Source organism: Haliotis cracherodii, unplaced genomic scaffold, assembly GCF_022045235.1.
Source record: "Haliotis cracherodii isolate W230 unplaced genomic scaffold, xgHalCrac1.p SCAF_5, whole genome shotgun sequence".
NCBI classification, from domain to species: domain Eukaryota; kingdom Metazoa; phylum Mollusca; class Gastropoda; order Lepetellida; family Haliotidae; genus Haliotis; species Haliotis cracherodii.
In genome coordinates, this window is record NW_027266308.1 from 61,045,501 (window position 1) to 61,066,519 (window position 21,019).

The window sequence follows — 21,019 nt, forward strand, 5'->3', positions numbered from 1 at the left end:
CATGTTGCAATGTCTGGCGTGTGCGATGTTTGCATGTTGCAATGTCTGGCGTGTGCGATGTTTGCATGTTGCAATGTCTGGCGTGTGCGATGTTTGCATGTTGCAATGTCTGGCGTGTGCGATGTTTGCATGTTGCAATGTCTGGCGTGTGCGATGTTTGCATGTTGCAATGTCTGGCGTGTGCGATGTTTGGATCGATGGTCCCGGTGTCAATCAATCACAGTGCAGATTATTAGAGAATGGTGTTTTTTGAAAATAGGATTTATATCTTAGGGGCACGAGTGACCCTGTCGTCTAAGGCGCAGAGTTGCGTCCCTTAGACTTGCCAGTATGCTATGATTCTGGGTTCTAATCCTACATTGGCATCGGTAATGATTCGGTTTATCAGCACGTTCACGTGGGTTTCACCAACCACCTCCATTGTCTCGTGGATAGATCTGTCCAGAGTGCAGAAGGACGGTGGTTCCATCCCAAAACGCCTGAAACCAAAAGACGTTAAAATGATGGTACTTAATTGCTGTTAAACAGCCAGCAGTTCAGCAATAAGTGGATAAAACATAGACTAGTGGGCTATGAGGCAGTACAACGTGTCTGAGTTGGGAATCCATGTTTAACTAGGGCATAGCATAGGTCCGGACTAGTACAAGCAGCAACACACACACACACACAGATGTGCATGTACTTCGCTGTATATAAGTGCAACAATTTTGAAACGGATGTAAGTCACATTTCACCTCACCTTACTTAGTAGGCACTATAAATTATTAAACCCCTGGAAGATAGCTACAAAGCCTACTCCCAGAGGTTCTTTGTAAAATATTTAATACAGTATATTCGATTATATTATGAAAGGGGTGCATTTCAGAAGTTAGTGATATATTTGAAATGGCTTATAACAGAAGCGGTCTGGATAAAAATAGTTACGGGACTGATTTTTGCTTTGAAAATAGCTTTTATTCCAGAAAATGGTGGTCTTGAAGAGGAGAAAATAGTTTGACAAACAATTTTCAATGTTTAGTTCTGCCTCATAATGAGATAATTGCTATATTGGCCTGATTAGTGTCAGCTGAGACATTAAAAGGAAATCCAGTTCTAGTTTTGCTCGAACTGAATCCCTTCAAACAAACATGTATTCAGCAGTAGGTAATAAAGCATGAGTAAGAATACTGTGTAATTGTTGTTCAAATAAAATCTAAAATTTCACGATTGCAAACCCTGCGATTCGAACCTGTCTTCATGTTTGTACGAGTTTCATGAACGTGTATTGTCAGACTTCAGACGAGTTGCGTCCCTTAGGAAAGTCACATGATCAAAAAGAAACAAAATGTCGTCGGAGAAGTTTGAGTCACTCGAAGATGACTTGACAGCCATAATTGATGATATCAAATTCAAATTAGAAAGGAAAATTCCTCATTATGTTGGAGGTAAACTATGGTGGACACCAGGACGACTTCAGTTGAAATTATGTTGAATCTGATCATTGATAAGAATCGTAGACACTGCTAATCACGAAATGCATGATAAAAAAAGAATCGCTCTTGATAAACCGATCATTGAACGTGTAACAGTCACTTAATGTTCATGATATGTAAGATACCATACACATGGGCTATGTGACATAACAATCAGGATTCATTACATATTAATAGCTAGGGTATCTATTTTCAGGATATTCAAGTTAACTGGTTGCAGGAAATGTGGCTAGATCTAGTAGCACCTCTAAAACATGTAAAATAACTATTGTCAACCCAGACAGACTGTTTTCTCATTGTCATGCGATCAGCGATTGAACCGTAGTTATTAATGAGTAAGTGAGTGTGGTTTTCGCCGCTTTTAGCAATATTCCAGCAATATCACGGCGAGGTACACCAGAAATGGGCTTCACGAATTGTACCCATGTCAGGAATCGAACCTGGGTCTTCTGTTTGACGAGCGAACGCTTTAACCACTAGGCTACCCGACCGCCCCCCGTAGTCATTAATACAGTACAGTCACATATTGTAAATTTAATGTTCTGTCTTCCGATGATCGATCATTATCAAGGACTCGTGATCATCAAATGATCAGTTATAGCAGGAAAATAAATTTCCTCATAGATCTACATAGTAGAGGAGCAAGGGGTATGTATCCCTTTAAAGCAGCACAAGATATTAAAGTCAATGTATAACAATTCTATCAATAACTCATATGATGTTATATATTTAACAAAATTACACAATCGCTGGACATGAATCATAGATAAGAAAATACACCCCTCATTTTCAAACAACTTTATCCGCACTGGTTGTCAAAAGCGGCGTTAGAAATTGGCACTTGTCCTATAGTCCTTGCCAAACTGCCCAATAGTTAAGATATCATAAGGACGAGTAGAAATTTTTAAGTGTTTTAATATATGTTATCATTATAAAGACGAGTGGACTAAAACGGAAAAGCTGACTGGCCCAACTTAAAATTTAATTTTACTTATGTATTGCCGATGTGACGTTAACTTTAAACTCACTCACTCATTGAAAGAGATGCTTGATCGCAAGATGAGGAGATTGTTAACTTCACTTGGTTCCTACCTGTAAAGTCCGGGTTAGGATCTGTTGATCTTCAACCTATGCTTGTCGTAAGAGGCCATAACAGAAACGGGTGCCAGGCTCACTGACTAGGTTGATACATATCATTGTATCCCAATTGTGTAGATTGATGCTCATGACAATCACTGGATTGTCTGGTCCAAATTTGATTTTTTACAGACTGCCCTGATACAGCTGAAATAATGCTGAGTGCGGCATTAAACAGCAAGCAAACAAATACTTGTTTTCTCTACACATACGTCGTAACTGGTAGTATTAAAACTGGGTCCCATTCCACAAAGCTTTCTTAGCACTAAGATGATCATAACTCCCATAGTTTAACAAAGACTTACTACAACTGTAGTGTTGTTATCACTTTGTGGAATCAAGCCCTTGTGTCTTGTGCAGAGAATGTCATTGTGAAATTGTTAGGTCACCTGCTACTTTTGGTCTTCTAGCCTTTTTGCATGGCTTATAGACATTTTAAAAAAAATACACAAATAGTTGTCAATTCAGTCAGAAACTATGGGAATCCTTAACATCATAAGGATATGTATTGGAAAATCTACCAAACTTTTGTCATTTCCAGTTCCATTTGTTTCACGGACACATTAACCATGTTTATCCATCATCTGTTACGGTTTGGTTTTAAGACTATTGTTATGATATATTAATAAATAAATCTTGTGCATTTCAATAGAGGCTGTATGCTTATTTAATTAATGTTCTCACTTTTACTTCCAGAGGAAAAGAAAAGTGCGGTCCGGCAAGTTGAACGGAAGCTGGAGGAGGCACATCTCATTGTAAGTTATTGCTTGCTGTCAACAAATTGCTAATAGAATCAGAAAAAGTAAAATGAAAGTTTCTGAACAAGGACTGTCCCCTACCACTGCCTGTCAAGGTCACCTTGTCTGACAAATTACCAAATTGGGGATTGCCTTTGTTTTCAAAACAATGAGCAGGTGCAGGAACATTCACGTGTTCATATGGGTCAAGCACTTTCATCCCAGTATCAGTTGCAAGCTAGGCTTTGAGCTATGTTTTGTTTGTTTGTTTGTTTTATGTCGCACTCAGCAATATTACTGCTATATGATGGCAGTCTGTATATAATCAAGTCCCGACCAGACAATCCAGTGACTGACATCATGAGCATCGATCTATGCAATTGGGATACGATGACTTGCATCAACCAAGTCAGCGAGCCTCACCTCTTACGACAAGCATAGTTGCCTATTAAAGCAAGCATGGGATGCTGAAGACCTATTATAACCCGGATCTCCATGGGTCTTTGAGCTATGTAGCCTTATTGCATTGGTTTTAATTCTTGTAATTAATGGTTTCAAAATAAGACAGAACTGTATATTGTAAGTTACAAAACACACACACTCCACTAGAAAATCCTTCGATATCAGTACTACTTGATACACCTGTCAATTAGCAATAAGGCTTTGACCTGTGTATCCTTATTGCTAATTGACAGGTGTATCAAGGTCTTCAGCAATCCATGCTTGCTTTAAAACGCAACTGTGCTTGTGGTAAGCGTTAAAACCAGTGTTTGAGTTTGATCCCGACTGTTCAATAACTGCTGGTCTTCTGTAGCATGTTTAATTCAAAGCCTAAATTATTTGTACAGTATGTTTTTGTTTAAGACTAATTGATCTTGAAATTAATGAAAGAGAACTAAGTAATACAATTATATAATGCTGCCTAATGAAACTTTGCTTAGGTGTGGACCGCCTCCGTGGTCTAGTGGTAGAGCATCTGCCCAGAGAGCGATTGTTTGGGGTTCAATCCCCGGCCGCGTCATACCTAAAGACGTTAAAAGATGGTACTTGTTGTTACCCTGTCTCGGCATTAAGGGGCTAAACAAGGACTGGTCAGCTCGGAGTCAGTATACTGTGTCTGAGTGGGGTATTCATGTTAAACTGCACCATGGTATCTCAGTGGGCTAGCACTATAAATTGGCATCAGTCCGGACTAATACAAGCAGCCACACAAACACACATGCATGGATGTCACTATAAAAGTGCAATAATCCTGAATGCGACGTTAAACCCCATTTCACCTCACCTCGTTTAGGTGAGCATTGTAAGGAAGGACCATTGGTCTGAATGCATATTAGATACTTGTCATGTTTAGAACTTATGGTCCAGATGATTATTACTTTATTCAGTCAGCTACTGACAGCTGTGATTGTTACCCCCCGCAGTACGATTTGCTGGGTGTATTAAAATGAGACACTGTCCGTCCATGCATCAATCTGTCTGTGTAAGATGTCATTTCCGGAGCAGATCTTGAAATCCATTCAATGTTTCTTCACCAAACTTGGTTCAAATATAGGTCTAGTGGTGAACTGGTGCTTTTAGATAGTTTGTGATTTTAGAAAAATGTATTTTTCTAGTTTGAAATGGTGGTAGTGCTTGTTTCTGGAGCAGATCATGAAAACTGTATAATATTTTTTCACTAAACATGGCACATGGATTGGTTTAGTGGTGAACAGGTGCCGTTTGATAATTTGGGATTTTTGAAAATTTTATTTTTGAGTTTCCATGGTAACAAGTTTCATATGTTTTTTCACGACAAGTATTTACCATTGCAACATGCTTAATGACTTTGTCCTTTTCTTGTTTATTTTCAGCTCCAGGAAATGGAAAGTGAAGCCAAGATAGCTCCAGTGAGCTACAGAACCCAGATGCTGGGGAAGATCCGCAACTACCGGAGTGACGTGGAGGGCATGACCAGAACACTGGTGAGATCTTCTCCTTGCTTACTCTAGTCGGTATGATGTTAGTCATCTTCCCAAGGCAAGGGAGTTAACCATAAAAGTCCAGTTTCCACCCTTGCCGAACTAGGCTGCAATTATGGAGTTGTAGTTTAGTTAACCAACAAGTCTGTGCATAGACCAATCAAAATCATGTAACAAAATCAATATCCAGTTCATAAACAACATGGCGACTGCCATGCAGATTTCGGTTGATTACAAAATTTGCAGATGGCGCCGACAGAAGTCTTTTCATGTTCTTTCTCAAGGTGCTCAAGTGATTTGATGCGCATCACGAGGTAAGACCCGTTTTATCACAATAAAGATCATGATTATCAATCAGATCATCTTGACTGGGTGCCTCTATTTTGTTTGAAGCAAATGTAAGTGATATGAAAGGTGGAATCTGATTGGTCAGTAGGTGGGACATAAATGGGGCATTAGTCGTAGTAGCCACTGGTCAAGCCTAGTCAGTTAACTCCCTTGCCTTGGGAAGATGGATGTTTGTATCTTGGTGTAGTATTACTAAATATTCAAAGATGATAACTGGTGTCATATACTTGTTGTGTTGCAGAAGAAAGGCAGCGGGGGAGGAGGGAGAAGCTCAGACAACTTTGGGTTTGATAGAGAGGATGTAAGTGGCATCTTAAAATGTCCTAGAAAGTAAACCCATGTAGAACCCTGCTTTATACATGATTTACTTAAGGAGTCTGGATTGGCATATTCACATATTTCTTCTACTGAAATGATAAAATTTTTCTTTAGATCCGATACTAGAAGGTTAGAAGAATGTAACCTGACTAAAACTTAAATGGAAAAGGGTTAATTTTGATAGGCATTTTTTTTCGTGCAAAAATAAGAGAGTGATAATAGCCAGGTTTGGTCACATGCTTCCGGTATGCATGCTCAGTCCAGGAGTGTGTTCAGGTCAGATGTTTTCTCTGTTCTCCGGGAACACAGTTCAGGATGTTTCCACTCCCTTTCAGAAATAAGTAGAGATGAGCGCTAAGTAGGAGTCAGGATAAGTATAAGTAATATTTTTACCCTAAGCAGTACATAATGGTCAGATTTTGTAGATGATATATTAGTATTTAGAAATTTAGTTTCTTCAGAAAAAAATGTGTGAATATGCCAGTCCAGACACCTTATGTATTGATGTATAAAGCAGGATTTCAGATCGGTTTATTTTCTAGGACATTGACTGATTATGTTTGTAGTACAAAGTGTCCTGAAGATTTTATTCAAATCTGGTAATTGTTTAGGATTAAAATTTGATTAAATCAGATTAATGCTTTTTTTTCTGTAGCAAAATCACTGATACAGCATTATCATGATTGTTCTTACCACACATTTTCACCTGACTTTGTGTTGCCCAGGTTCCAGTATTTACTGGCTGCACTGATAAATTGTACAATTGCTGACCATGTTGCCTGTGGCATCAAATCGCATTCTATCAGTCACTCAAATCATCTAAGCTCACTATTTCTGTAGTCAGTGCCCATGCATAGGAAAGAGTGTTGAGTTGTGATACAGCCATGTTGAATGTTATATATTTTAGAGAATTGAAGCCTCCCAGCGAAGTAAGCTATTACAAGGTCACCAGTCATTGCAAAGAACATCAGAGAGTATTGCACGATCACAACAAATAGCTGCAGAGACGGATCAGATCGGTGTGGAGATCATCGATGAACTGGGACAACAGAGAGAAACCCTTGTCAGGACACGGGATAGGGTATGTTCTGTTATGTTACAGGGGGGTATGATCCTGTTATGTTCTGTTATGTCACAGGGGGGTATGATCCCGTTATGTTCTGTTATGTCACAGGGGGGTATGATCCCGTTATGTTCTGTTATGTCACAGGGGGGTATGATCCCGTTATGTTCTGTTATGTCAAAGGGGGTATGATCGGGTTATGTTCTGTTATGTCACAGGGGGGTATGATCGGGTTATGTTCTGTTATGTTACAGGGGGGTATGATCCCGTTTTGTTCTGTTATGTCACAGGGGGGTATGATTGGGTTATGTTCTGTTATGTCGCAGGGGGTTATGATCCTGATGCGTTCTCTTATGTCACAGGAGGGGTATGATCCTGTTATGTTCTTTATGCCACAGGGGGGGGATGATCCTGTTATGTTCTTTTATGTCACAGGGGGGTATGATCCCGTTATGTTCTGTTATGTCACAGGGGGGTATGATTGGGTTATGTTCTGTTATGTCACAGGGGGTTATGATCCTGATGCGTTCTCTTATGTCACAGGAGGGGTATGATCCTGTTATGTTCTTTTGTGTCACAGGGGGGTATGATCCTGATGCGTTCTATTATGTCACAGGAGGGGTATGATCCTGTTATGCTCTTTTATGTCACAGGGGGTATGATCCCGTTATGTTCTGTTATGTCACAGGGGGTATGATCCCGTTATGTTCTGTTATGTCACAGGGGGTATGATCCCGTTATGTTCTGTTATGTCACAGGGGGTATGATCCTGATGTGTTCTCTTATGTCACAGGGGGGTATGATCCTGATGTATTTTGTTATGTCATGGGAGAGGGTATGATTCTGTTAGGTTCTGCTGTCTCATTGGAAAGGGTATGATTCTGTTAGGTTCTGCTGTCTCATTGGAAAGGGTATGATTCTGTTATGTTCTGCTGTCTGATTGGAAAGGGTATCATTCTGTTATGTTCTGCTGTCTCATTGGAAAGGGTATCATTCTGTTATGTTCTGCTGTCTGATTGGAAAGGGTATTATTCTGTTATGTTCTGCTGTGTAATTGGAGAGGGTATGATTCTGTTAGGTTCTGCTGTCTCATTGGAAAGGGTATCGTTCTGTTAGGTTCTGCTGTCTCATTGGAAAGGGTATGATCCTGATGTGTTCTGTAAAGAAAGAAAAATAAAACTGTGATCCATTATTGGTTTATCAACTCTCATCTGCCCCCAAAAGCTATTGTCAGTTATGATTTTGGGAGTGTTTCCCAACACCACTACTTTGTCTGCAGTTGAGTTGTGTGCCCTCACCCTGTTACCATACCAGGGAGGAACAGGATCCCAGTGGCCCAGCTCGTCAAAAGACCCCACTGTTCATTATCAGATTGTTCCTATGTGCAGTGATTATGTGTCATGGTAGTTGGCATTGATTGTTGCTCGTGCTATCAACCACTGGTTTGCTTGTCCCAAACTCGGTTATACACAGGCTGTGTGATGAGGCAGGGGTATTGTTGACTGATGTCATTTGTTACTTCAGCTGTCGGACACAGATGCGAACCTGGGCAAAAGCAGGAAGATCCTGAAGGGAATGGCAAGAAGGTAAGCACCACGGTCTGCACCAGCTTGAAATGGTCTTCAATTTGGCAATCCAGACTTGAAAAGGCTTACTTTTTATCTTCCTACAAAGGGCCTCTACATTCAAGGCATTTTGTCAATTTATGGACTTATCGTTTGCTGGCTGATGTCATCACACATTGGACACGTTGGTGAATAGTAATTGTAAAATATTTATTTAACAGCAGATTTAACCATAGTTGCCAAATTCAAGGCATTTGATTGATAAATCTGTTAGGAAGCACACGTGGGTCTTACTTTTCGGTGACTTGCTTGATTGCTGTCATTGTATAGAAACGATGTGAATTATTGCTCATGATACAATCACTGGTTCATCTGGTCCTGGCAGTGCTGTCATATACCGTATTCGACGTAATAAGTGCCCTGTTCTAATAAGCGCCCACGGCGATATTTACTAATATATTTGCTGGTGAACAATCCCAATTAGCACCCCTTCCGATTGATCAATGTACAAAAGACTTATTTATTCGCGTATCATACGCAATTAAATTCTGGAAAAATATATCTGTCGTATATAAACATTTCAGGCTGTCAGCATAAACCACGAAATTTATCTTTCAAGGCTGTTTTTTTTTTCACCCAAATAACATTCTATTAAAAGCCCCCCATTTCTAATTTTGAAAGCGCCCTGGGCGCTTATTACGTCAAATACAGTAGATGGAATATTGCTGAGTTTGGTGTTCAACCAACAAATTCTTACTATAAAATACAATTATTTAAAAATTCATTTTGCTGATGTTTATGTCTTTTCTTTTTCCCCAAAGTAATATTATGCTTTAAATCAAGTGTTGAAATCTCTGCAGATTGATGACCAACAAGATGATTCTGGCAGTGATTATTCTGTTCGAGGTGGGAATACTAGGAGGCCTTGTATACTGGAAGTTCTTCAGTTGATCAGGGCTGGAGTCAGGGCTTGTTTGGCAGTGAGAAAGACACTAGAACAAGATTCAGCCAACTGGTCGGCACTCTGCTGCCATTATCTACAGAAGAACAGCAGAGGGTGTTGGAACTCTGCATAGGAACTAATCAAGTCAAGGAAACTAATGTCAAGATTTGACTATGTAAAACATTTTTGTTCTCCCTCCACAGCAATTTAAGAAATACTCAGGTCCATGGTAGGATTTTCAAATCTGTGGCATATTTCCTCTCAGGATGATCTGACTGAAAATTTCCATTATATGAATATTAAGAAGAAAATTGGAGTTTCTATAATTATAACAATCCAGAATGTTAAAAGATAATGATTGACAATAGTGATTGACTGATTGTAAGTGAGTGAGTTAAAATTTTAAGTCACATTGGCAATATTTCAGCCATATCGGGACTATCAAGGGTTAAACATGATAAATACATAGGGACTTAGATAAAAACCTGCCAACGAAGGAGACTGATTGTAGGGCAACCTGGGGCTACAGTAGTAATGGGGGACTGGGGATACAGTAGTAATGGGGGACTGGGGCTACAGTAGTAATGGGGGACTGGGGCTACAGTAGTAATGGGGGACTGGGGCTACAGTAGTAATGGGGGACTGGGGATACAGTAGTAATGGGGGACTGGGGCTACAGTAGAAAAGGGGGAAACAAGAATGACCCCCAAGAACCTGGGACCATTCCATTTATCATGTTATGACATCACATTATGACAACATGTGTATATGACATCATTTCCGACATGACATCATTTGACAATGAGATTGACTATGTGCCACAAGTTAGAGCTGCTGCCGATCTGAGATCAGGTGAAATTTACTACCCGAGTACCCGACATACTATTACCCGACCCAATGATGGCCTCAAGTTGGGTACGAAATGTCAGATTAGGAATTGGTGAAACAGAACCCTGGCAGAGAGTATTTAGATACACATATAAAACGATCTGGTCATGCATACACTGAAGTTGACTGAAGCTCTATATTTATTCAAACATATAAAAGTAAGAAGGAATGTGTGAAGTTTGAAAGAAATGTGAACATTAGTGACTTGCAGTGTAAGCAATATGTCACTTGACTAACCACGGGTCCAGGTAGACCTATGTGTACCCAGGTCATACTCAGTACCCACCCAACCCATCTTCTTGAGGCAAGGGAGTTAACTGACTATAAAAGTCCAGTTTCCACCCTTGAACTAGGCTGGAATTCTAGTGAGACTATGCACAGTCCAATCAAAACTGTGTAACAAAATCGACACCCGGTTTAAAAAATACCTTGCAGATTTTGGTTTATTGCAGGATTAAGCAAAACATGCATGCGCTAACTTTTCATGTTTTCAATCAAGGTGCTCGCTTGATTTGATGCACTTTGTGGAGTTAGATCCGTTTTATTACAATAGAGATCTTGATTATCGATCAGCTCGTCCTGATAGGAGGGACATAACTCGTAATAGCCACTGGTGGTGCTACGATCGAGCCAGGATATTCCAGCCTAGTTTGGCAAAGGGTGAAACTGGACTTTTAAAGTCAGTTAACTCCTTTGCCTCAAGAAGATGGTACCCAAGTTACCCGTCCCAGCCCTAGTAACCAAACCACATGAAACATCATCAAATCGGAGGAAAAGTCAGATTTCTGATGATGCATGTTGAGAGTCTGCGAATCAGCAAGATTAGACTGGGGTGGGGGTGTAGAATTGCAAGACATTCATGATGTGAGATAAGAGACCAAACAGTATAGGCTAGTCAAGGGTATTGGCAAAAAATATCCTAAATGAGTACTGATTAATCTTGATTTTAAACATTGGCAGAATCTTAAGGCAAGTAACCGAAAATATGTTAGACCTTTGACATCCATTGACATAAGAAAGTCCCACGTAGCATACAAACTGATAAGGCCATAGCTTGTGAATAGGATTCCAATAGTTGGAACCCTAAAAGACTAAAGTTGTTTCGTATGTCAGGTATGCTAGTAATAAGAATTTTCCAGATGTATTAGATGCAGTATGTATTTTTGCTAAGAAGTAACAAATTCCCCTTTAGAACTTGCACAACTTAGTAATGTTTTAATGTAATTATATAATTTTCCTGAACACGAATTTATCAGGAAACATGGCTTGAGTGTTTTTATTCACTCCGCAAAGATATCAAGGGAAACAAAGTGGAATAAAGTGGATTTTTATTTGAATGATGTACATATTGTTATTAGTCAGCTTCTCAAGGCAAGAGCGTCCACTAGCCTTTTTATTAAAGTCTTGTTTCCACCCTTGCCACATCAAGCCCACTGGACTATTGCATATATCGATTGTCCAACGTTTTACAAAATCAACATCCACAACTGTACATCTTCGTATGAAAGTGATTTGCTGCTGCCTGTCTTTGTTGACATGAATATGTCTTTTTCATCTTTTAAAACACACACACACACACACCTTGCCTATGTTTTTGTGTCAGGGATGCAATCGCGAATGTTTTCATTATCTTATCAACTAGGTTATGCTTATGGTAGTCACAGGGGCGGTCGGGTAGCCTAGTGGTTAAAGCATTCGCTCATGACACCGAAAACCAGGGTTCAATTCCCGACATGGGTACAATGTGTCACTCACACACTCACTATGGTAGTCGCCATCTTTGTGATGCTATTCGTAATAAGAAGTGATCTGATTGGATATCATGTTTTCATTACAAGGGACACAAATCGTGATCTATGCAAGATGGTGCCAGGGTCGAGCCAAGAAAAGTGGCCTTGATGTGGCAAGGGTAGAAACTAGGCTTTGATATGGGGTAGTGGACACGCTGGCCTCGGGAAGATGATTTTTTAGTCTGCTCAAGTTTCTGTACACTGATAATGTAAATAATATATTTATTGTGTTCTGATTGCTTGCTGTCATAATGCCCTGTATAGCATGTACCTGCAACAGACATTGTTCAAGACCTGAGCAAATCAGGTCATCAGACAATGAAAATATAGACCTTCAGCGATAATAGTAATATAACTTGAGAAATACAATCTTCAATATTTTTTTCTTATTTAACCTCTGAATGGGCAATTGTTTCCTGAAAAGATGGGAGCCACAAGTGCTTACACATGCTTACAAGTGCTTACAAGATTAAGGACGACCATTTGATCTGTTCCAACATCAGTTTGATTTAGGTTTGAAACTTAAATCAGCTAATCTGAGTTACATTTCCTTGTGGCCTAGCACTTTACCATGAGGTAGTCCGTAGATGGCATTGGAAGAAGCTCAACACATATTGGTTGATAACATTCTTGCATTGTTCACTGACAGCATGTTAATAAGAGCAGGTCATTAAACACTCCAGGTGATCCCATGATTAAATTAAATCTCAACTGATCACAGAGCTAAGTTACAACTACAAGGAGACTTATTTCCTGCAAAGCTTTGATGCATATGAATCAGTTTCAAGTTCCTGATCAAGCACGTAAAAAGTTTGATGCCGATAGATGTAAACATGGTCAATACATGTGAACAACAACCACAGTTTTAACTGAGCTGAATAATAATACATTTATATATTTGTTTACATTTGGCCATGTTTGACCCAAAGGGGTTCAGATGAATTTTTTAAAAGTAAAACATAGGAAGTCACTCAATTAAGGAATAATTCACTTTGTCAATTTCAGACATGCATAGATGCTCATGTTATTAACCACTTGTCTGGTAAAAGGGAATGGTGTTACGATACAGTAATAATGTTATTATGGAATTCAAGTAATTCAATAGGTCCATGAAGTTAAATATTATTCTTACTAGCCTGGCACTTGTACTTTTTGTATATCTGTACATTATCAAATGATTTTGTAAATATTCTTCCAAATAAAAGAATGAAATATATGAGGGTTTTTTATGAACACTTTGAATGGTAAAGGTATTCTCACAGGCTTGTGATTGAAGAATGACAACAAAGATTAAAGACTTGTCTTTGCTGAGGAAGGCAAAGAAAATTGTGTACACCTCCAAAGATGACTGTTCAATCAGAAAGTTGAAAGAGACTGAATTGAGATGGAAATATCACATGCCTCCTTTAAGATCAGTTGATTGTAACTATCAACAGCTGGATGTGTGGAGCCGTATACATCAACAGCTGGATGTGTGGAGCCATAGACATCAACAGCTGGATGTGTGGAGCCGTAGACAACATCAACAGCTGGATGTGTGGAGCCATAGACATCAACAGCTGGATGTGTGGAGCCGTAGACAACATCAACAGCTGGATGTGTGGAGCCATAGACATCAACAGCTGGATGTGTGGAGCCGTAGACATCAACAGCTGGATGTGTGGAGCCATAGACATCAACAGCTGGATGTGTGGAGCCATAGACATCAACAGCTGGATGTGTAGAGCCATAGACATCAACAGCTGGATGAGTGGAGCCATAGACAACAACAGCTGGATGAGTGGAGCCATAGACAACAACAGATGGATGTGTCCAGCCGTAGACATCAACAGCTGGATGAGTGGAGCCGTAGACATCAACAGCTGGATGAGTGGAGCCATAGACAACATCAACAGCTGGATGTGCTGTGTGCTTCTGGGGCAGAAGTTATCACAAGAGTGGACGGACTGCTGAGGATCAGATGGACTGCTGAAGAGCAGGTGGACTGCTGAAGATCAGATGGACTGCTGAAGAGCAGGTGGACTGCTGAGGATCAGATGGACTGCTGAAGATCAAATGGACTGCTGAAGATCAGATGGACTGCTGAAGAGCAGGTGGACTGCTGAGGATCAGATGGACTGCTGAAGAGCAGGTGGACTGCTGAAGATCAGATGGACTGCTGAAGAGCAGGTGGACTGCTGAAGATCAGATGGACTGCTGAAGAGCAGGTGGACTGCTGAGGATCAGATGGACTGCTGAAGATCAGATGGACTGCTGAAGAGCAGGTGGACTGCTGAGGATCAGATGGACTGCTGAAGATCAGGTGGACTGCTGAAGAGCAGGTAGTTACAATGTGTGACTTGGCTGATGGTGTGTCAGTGTTTCATGGCATCTTGGATTGTTCATCCTGTCAACTACCTGCAGGGTTTACAGGTTCTAGGGATAGGACCCCACCGACAAAATGGATTGGATGGTCAGGCTTAATGTCATCATACCCAGATGATGTGAATAGTTACTCATGTCATTCACAGGATCGTCTGGTCCAGACTTACCAGTTCTTGTCATATAGCCAGAATATTGCCCAGTGGGGCGTTAAATAACGAAAAACATACTGGAAGTACTGATTTGTCTGTCCAAGATTTGATTATATACAGGTAGTCAGGATAGAGCTGGAATACTGCAGACATGTGTAGAACAACATTCTCCCATACAACACCCAGATCTTTCTAATTATGATGTCTGGGTTGTCCGCGCAATATCAGTGCACAGGTAACATCACAGTGGTAAACATCTAGGCCACTGCATCACTGGACTTACGGCATATTATCTTTGTCTGTGGACTTGTAACAACTGTCTGTCTTGTAGCATGTCTTAACATGGTGACTGCCTCCAGGGTAGAGCGTCTGCCCAGAGAACGGGAGTTCGATCCCCGGCCACGTCATACCAAAAGATTAAAGATGGCACTTGTTACCCTGGCTGGCACTCAGCATAAGAAGGCTCAAACAAGGACTGGTCAGCTCAGAGTCTGTATACTGTGTCGGAGTGGGGTATTCATGTTAAACTGCAGCAAGGTATCTCAGTGGGCTAGGACTATCAAGTCGGCATTAGTCTGGACTAGTAAAAACAGACACACACACAGGTACTCATGCCATCTTCCCAAGGCAAGAAAGTTAACTGACTATAAAAGTTCAGTTTCCACCCTTGCCGAACTATCCCAGTATTATGGAGTTATATTCTGACTGGACTAACAAGTCTTTGCATAGTCCAATCAAAATCTAGCAACAAAATCGAAATCCAGTTTGTAAACTGTCGTGCAGATTTTGGTCAATTGCAGGATTTGCAAAGCATGTGCACGGCCAGCTTTTCATGTTATTAATCAAGGTGCTCGCATGATTTGATGCACTTTGTGGAGTTAGATCCGTTTTATTACAATAGAGATCTTGATTATCGATCAGCTCGTCCTGATAGGAGGGACATAACTCGTAATAGCCACTGGTGGTGCTACGATCGAGCCAGGATATTCCAGCCTAGTTTGGCAAGGGGTGAAACTGGACTTTTAAAGTCAGTTAACTCCTTTGCCTCAAGAAGATGGTACCCAAGTTACCCGTCCCAGCCCTAGTAACCAAACCACATGAAACATCATCAAATCGGAGGAAAAGTCAGATTTCTGATGATGCATGTTGAGAGTCTGCGAATCAGCAAGATTAGACTGGGGTGGGGGTGTAGAATTGCAAGACATTCATGATGTGAGATAAGAGACCAAACAGTATAGGCTAGTCAAGGGTATTGGCAAAAAATATCCTAAATGAGTACTGATTAATCTTGATTTTAAACATTGGCAGAATCTTAAGGCAAGTAACCGAAAATATGTTAGACCTTTGACATCCATTGACATAAGAAAGTCCCACGTAGCATACAAACTGATAAGGCCATAGCTTGTGAATAGGATTCCAATAGTTGGAACCCTAAAAGACTAAAGTTGTTTCGTATGTCAGGTATGCTAGTAATAAGAATTTTCCAGATGTATTAGATGCAGTATGTATTTTTGCTAAGAAGTAACAAATTCCCCTTTAGAACTTGCACAACTTAGTAATGTTTTAATGTAATTATATAATTTTCCTGAACACGAATTTATCAGGAAACATGGCTTGAGTGTTTTTATTCACTCCGCAAAGATATCAAGGGAAACAAAGTGGAATAAAGTGGATTTTTATTTGAATGATGTACATATTGTTATTAGTCAGCTTCTCAAGGCGAGAGCGTCCACTAGCCTTTTTATTAAAGTCTTGTTTCCACCCTTGCCACATCAAGCCCACTGGTCTATTGCATATATCGATTGTCCAACGTTTTACAAAATCAACATCCACAACTGTACATCTTCGTATGAAAGTGATTTGCTGCTGCCTGTCTTTGTTGACATGAATATGTCTTTTTCATCTTTTAAAACACACACAGACACACCTTGCCTATGTTTTTGTGTCAGGGATGCAATCGCGAATGTTTTCATTATCTTATCAACTAGGTCATGCTTATGGTAGTCACAGGGGCGGTCGGGTAGCCTAGTGGTTAAAGCATTCGCTCATGACACCGAAAACCAGGGTTCAATTCCCGACATGGGTACAATGTGTCACTCACACACTCACTATGGTAGTCGCCATCTTTGTGAAGCTATTCGTAATAAGAAGTGATCTGATTGGATATCATGTTTTCATTACAAGGGACACAAATCGTGATCTATGCAAGATGGTGCCAGGGTCGAGCCAAGAAAAGTGGCCTTGATGTGGCAAGGGTAGAAACTAGGCTTTGATATGGGCTAGTGGACACACTTGCCTCGGGAAGATGATTTTTAGTCTGCTCAAGTTTCTGTACACTGATAATGTAAATAATATATTTATTGTGTTCTGATTGCTTGCTGTCATAATGCCCTGTATAGCATGTACCTGCAACAGACATTGTTCAAGAGCTGAGAAAATCAGGTCATCGGACAATGAAAATATAGACCTTCAGCGATAATAGTAATATAACTTGAGAAATACAATCTTCAATATTTTTTTCTTATTTAACCTCTGAATGGGCAATTGTTTCCTGAAAAGATGGGAGCCACAAGTGCTTACACATGCTTACAAGTGCTTACAAGTTAAGGACGACCATTTGATCTGTTCCAACATCAGTTTGATTTAGGTTTGAAACTTAAATCAGCTAATCTGAGTTACATTTCCATGTGGCCTAGCACTTTACCATGAAGTAGTCCGTAGATGGCATTGGAAGGAGCTCAACACATATTGGTTGATAACATTCTTGCATTGTTCACTGACAGCATATTATTAAGAGCAGGTCATTAAACACTCCAGGTGATCCCATGATTAAATTGTTATCTCAACTATCACAGAGCTTGAAGACTTGTTTCCTGCAAAGCTTTGATGCATATAAATCAGTTTCAAGTTCTTGATCAAGCACGTCAAAGTTTGATGCAGATAGATTTAAACATGGTCAATACATGTGAACAACAACCACAGTTTTAACTGAGCTGAATAATAATACATTTATATTTTTGTTTACATTTGGCCATGTTTGACCCAAGGGGGTTCAGATGAATTTTTTAAAAGTAAAATATAGGAAGTCACTCAATTAAGGAATAATTCACTTTGTCAATTTCAGACATGCATAGATGCTCATGTTTTTAACCACTTGTCTGGTAAAAAGGAATGGTGTTACGATACAGTAATAATGTTATTATGGAATTCAAGTAATTCAATAATCCATGAAGTTTAATATTATTCTTACTAGCCTGGCACTTGTACTTTTTGTATATCTGTACATTATCAAATGATTTTGTAAATATTCTTCCAAATAAAAGAATGAAATATATGGGGTTTTTTTATGAACACTTTGAATGGAAAAGGTATTCTCACAGGCTTGTGATTGAAGAATGACAACAAAGATTAAAGACTTGTCTTTGCTGAGGAAGGCAAAGAAAATTGTGTACACCTCAAAAGATGACTGTTCAATCAGAAAGTTGAAAGAGACTGAATTGAGATGGAAATATCACATGCCTCCTTTAAGATCAGTTGATTGTAACTGTCAACAGCTGGATGTGTGGAGCCATAGACAACATCAACAGCTGGATTTGTGGAGCCGTAGATATCAACAGCTGGATGTGTGGAGCCATAGACCACATCAACAGCTGGATGTGTGGAGCCATAGACAACATCAACAGCTGGATGTGTGGAGCCATAGACAACATCAACAGCTGGATGAGTGGAGCCATGGACTACATCAACAGCTGGATGAGTGGAGCCATGGACAACATCAACAGCTGGATGAGTAGAGCCACAGACAACATCAACAGCTGGATGAGTAGAGCCATAGACAACATCAACAGCTGGATGAGTGGAGCCATGGACAACATCAACAGCTGGATGTGTGGAGCCATAGACAACATCAACAGCTGGATGTGTGGAGCCATAGACAACATCAACAGCTGGATGAGTGGAGCCATGGACAACATCAACAGCTGGATGAGTAGAGCCATAGACAACATCAACAGCTGGATGTGTGGAACCGTAGACATCAACAGCTGGATGAGTAGAGCCATAGACAACATCAACAGCTGGATGAGTAGAGCCATAGACAACATCAACAGCTGGATGAGTAGAGCCATAGACAACATCAACAGCTGGATGTGTGGAGCCATAGACAACATCAACAGCTGGATGTGTGGAGCCATAGACAACATCAACAGCTGGATGAGTAGAGCCACAGACAACATCAACAGCTGGATGAGTAGAGCCATAGACAACATCAACAGCTGGATGAGTAGAGCCATAGACAACATCAACAGCTGGATGAGTAGAGCCATAGACAACATCAACAGCTGGATGAGTGGAGCCATAGACAACATCAACAACTGGATTAGTAGAGCCATAGACAACATCAACAGCTGGATTAGTGGAGCCATAGACAACATCAACAGCTGCATGAGTAGAGCCATAGACAACATCCACAGCTGGATTAGTGGAGCCATAGACATCAACAGCTGGAGGAGTGGAGCCATAGACAACATCAACAGCTGGGTTAGTGGAGCCATACACAACATCAACAGCTGGATTAGTGGAGCCATAGACAACATCAACAGCTGGATTAGTGGAGCCATAGACATCAACAGCTGGAGGAGTGGAGCCATAGACAACATCAACAGCTGGGTTAGTGGAGCCATACACAACATCAACAGCTGGATTAGTGGAGCCATAGACAACATCAACAGCTGGATGAGTAGAGCCATAGACAACATCAACAGCTGGATGAGTAGAGCCATGGACAACATCAACAGCTGGATGAGTGGAGCCATAGACAACATCAACAGCTGGATGAGTAGAGCAAGACAACATCAACAGCTGGATGAGTAGAGCCATGGACAACATCAACAGCTGGAGGAGTAGAGCCATAGACAACATCAACAGCTGGATGAGTGGAGCCATAGACAACATCAACAGCTGGATGAGTAGAGCCATGGACAACATCAACAGCTGGATGAGTAGAGCCATGGACAACATCAACAGCTGGATGTGTGGAGCCATAGACCACATCAACAGTTGGATTAGTGGAGCCATAGACAACATCAACAGCTGGATGAGTGGAGCCATAGACAACATCAACAGCTGGATGTCCTGTGTGCTTCCGGGGCAGAAGAGTGGACGGATTGCTGAAGATCAGATGGACTGCTGAAGATCAGATGGACTGCTGAAGATCAGGTGGACTGCTGAAGATCAGATGGACTGCTGAAGAGCAGGTGGACTGCTGAAGATCAGGTGGACTGCTGAAGATCAGATGGACTGCTGAAGAGCAGGTGGACTGCTGAAGAGCAGGTGGATTGCTGAAGAGCAGATGGACTGCTGAAGATCAGGTGGACTGCTGAAGATCAAGTGGACTGCTGAAGAGCAGGTGGACTGCTGAAGAGCAGATGTGTGACTTGGCTGATGGTGTGTCAATGTTCCCTGGCATCTTGGATTGTTCATCCTGTCAACTACCTGCAGGGTTTACAGGTTCTAGGGATAGGACCCCACCGACAAAATGGATTGGATGGTCAGGCTTAATGTCATCATACCCAGACGATGTGAATAGTTACTCATGTCATTCACAGGATCGTCTGGTCCAGACTAGATTACTTACCAGTTCCTGTCACATAGCCAGAATATTGCCCAGTGAGGCGTTAAATAACGAAAAACATACTCCAAGTACTGATTTGTCTGTCCAAGATTTGATTACATACAGGTAGTCAGGATAGAGCTGGAATACTGCAGACATGCGTAGAACAACATTCTCCCATACAAGACCCAGATCTTTCTAATTATGATGTTTGGGTTGTCCGTGCAATATCAGTGCACAGGTAAAATCACAGTGGTAAACATCTAGGCCACTGCATCACTGGACTTATGGCATATTATCTTTGTCTGTGGACTTGTAACAACTGTCTGTTTTGTGGCATGTCTTAACATAGTGACTGCCTCCAGGGTAGAGCGTCCGCCCAGAGAACAGGAGTTCGATCCCCGACCACGTCATACCAAAAGATTAAAGATGGCACTTGTTACCCTGCCTGGCACTCGGCATAAAGAGGCTCAAACAAGGACTGGTGAGCTCGGAGTCTGTATACTGTATCTGAGTGGGGTATTCATGTTAAACTGCAGCAAGGTATCACAGTGGGCTAGGACTATCAAATCGGCATTAGTCTGGACTAGTAAAAACAGACACACACACATGTACACAGGCCATCTTCCCGAGGCAAGAAAGTTAACTGACTATAAAAGTTCAGTTTCCACCC

General features: G+C 40.8%; 2 protein-coding genes across 2 annotated transcripts; both read left to right on the forward strand.

Moving 5' to 3' along the window:
• Positions 1-1,319: 1,319 nt before the first annotated feature.
• Positions 1,320-10,112, forward strand: LOC139443109 (vesicle transport through interaction with t-SNAREs homolog 1B-like). Its single transcript, XM_071224052.1, has 7 exons — positions 1,320-1,424; positions 3,306-3,364; positions 5,200-5,310; positions 5,897-5,956; positions 6,881-7,054; positions 8,561-8,622; positions 9,462-10,112. Exons 1-7 carry the CDS (start codon positions 1,325-1,327, stop codon positions 9,550-9,552), a joined length of 657 nt encoding a protein of 218 aa, XP_071080153.1. The 5' UTR covers positions 1,320-1,324; the 3' UTR covers positions 9,553-10,112.
• An 8,181-nt stretch (positions 10,113-18,293) lies between these two features.
• Positions 18,294-19,607, forward strand: LOC139443804 (perilipin-4-like). The gene has a single exon (XM_071224718.1). It carries the CDS (start codon positions 18,294-18,296, stop codon positions 19,605-19,607), a length of 1,314 nt encoding a protein of 437 aa, XP_071080819.1.
• The last annotated feature ends 1,412 nt before the right edge of the window (positions 19,608-21,019 follow it).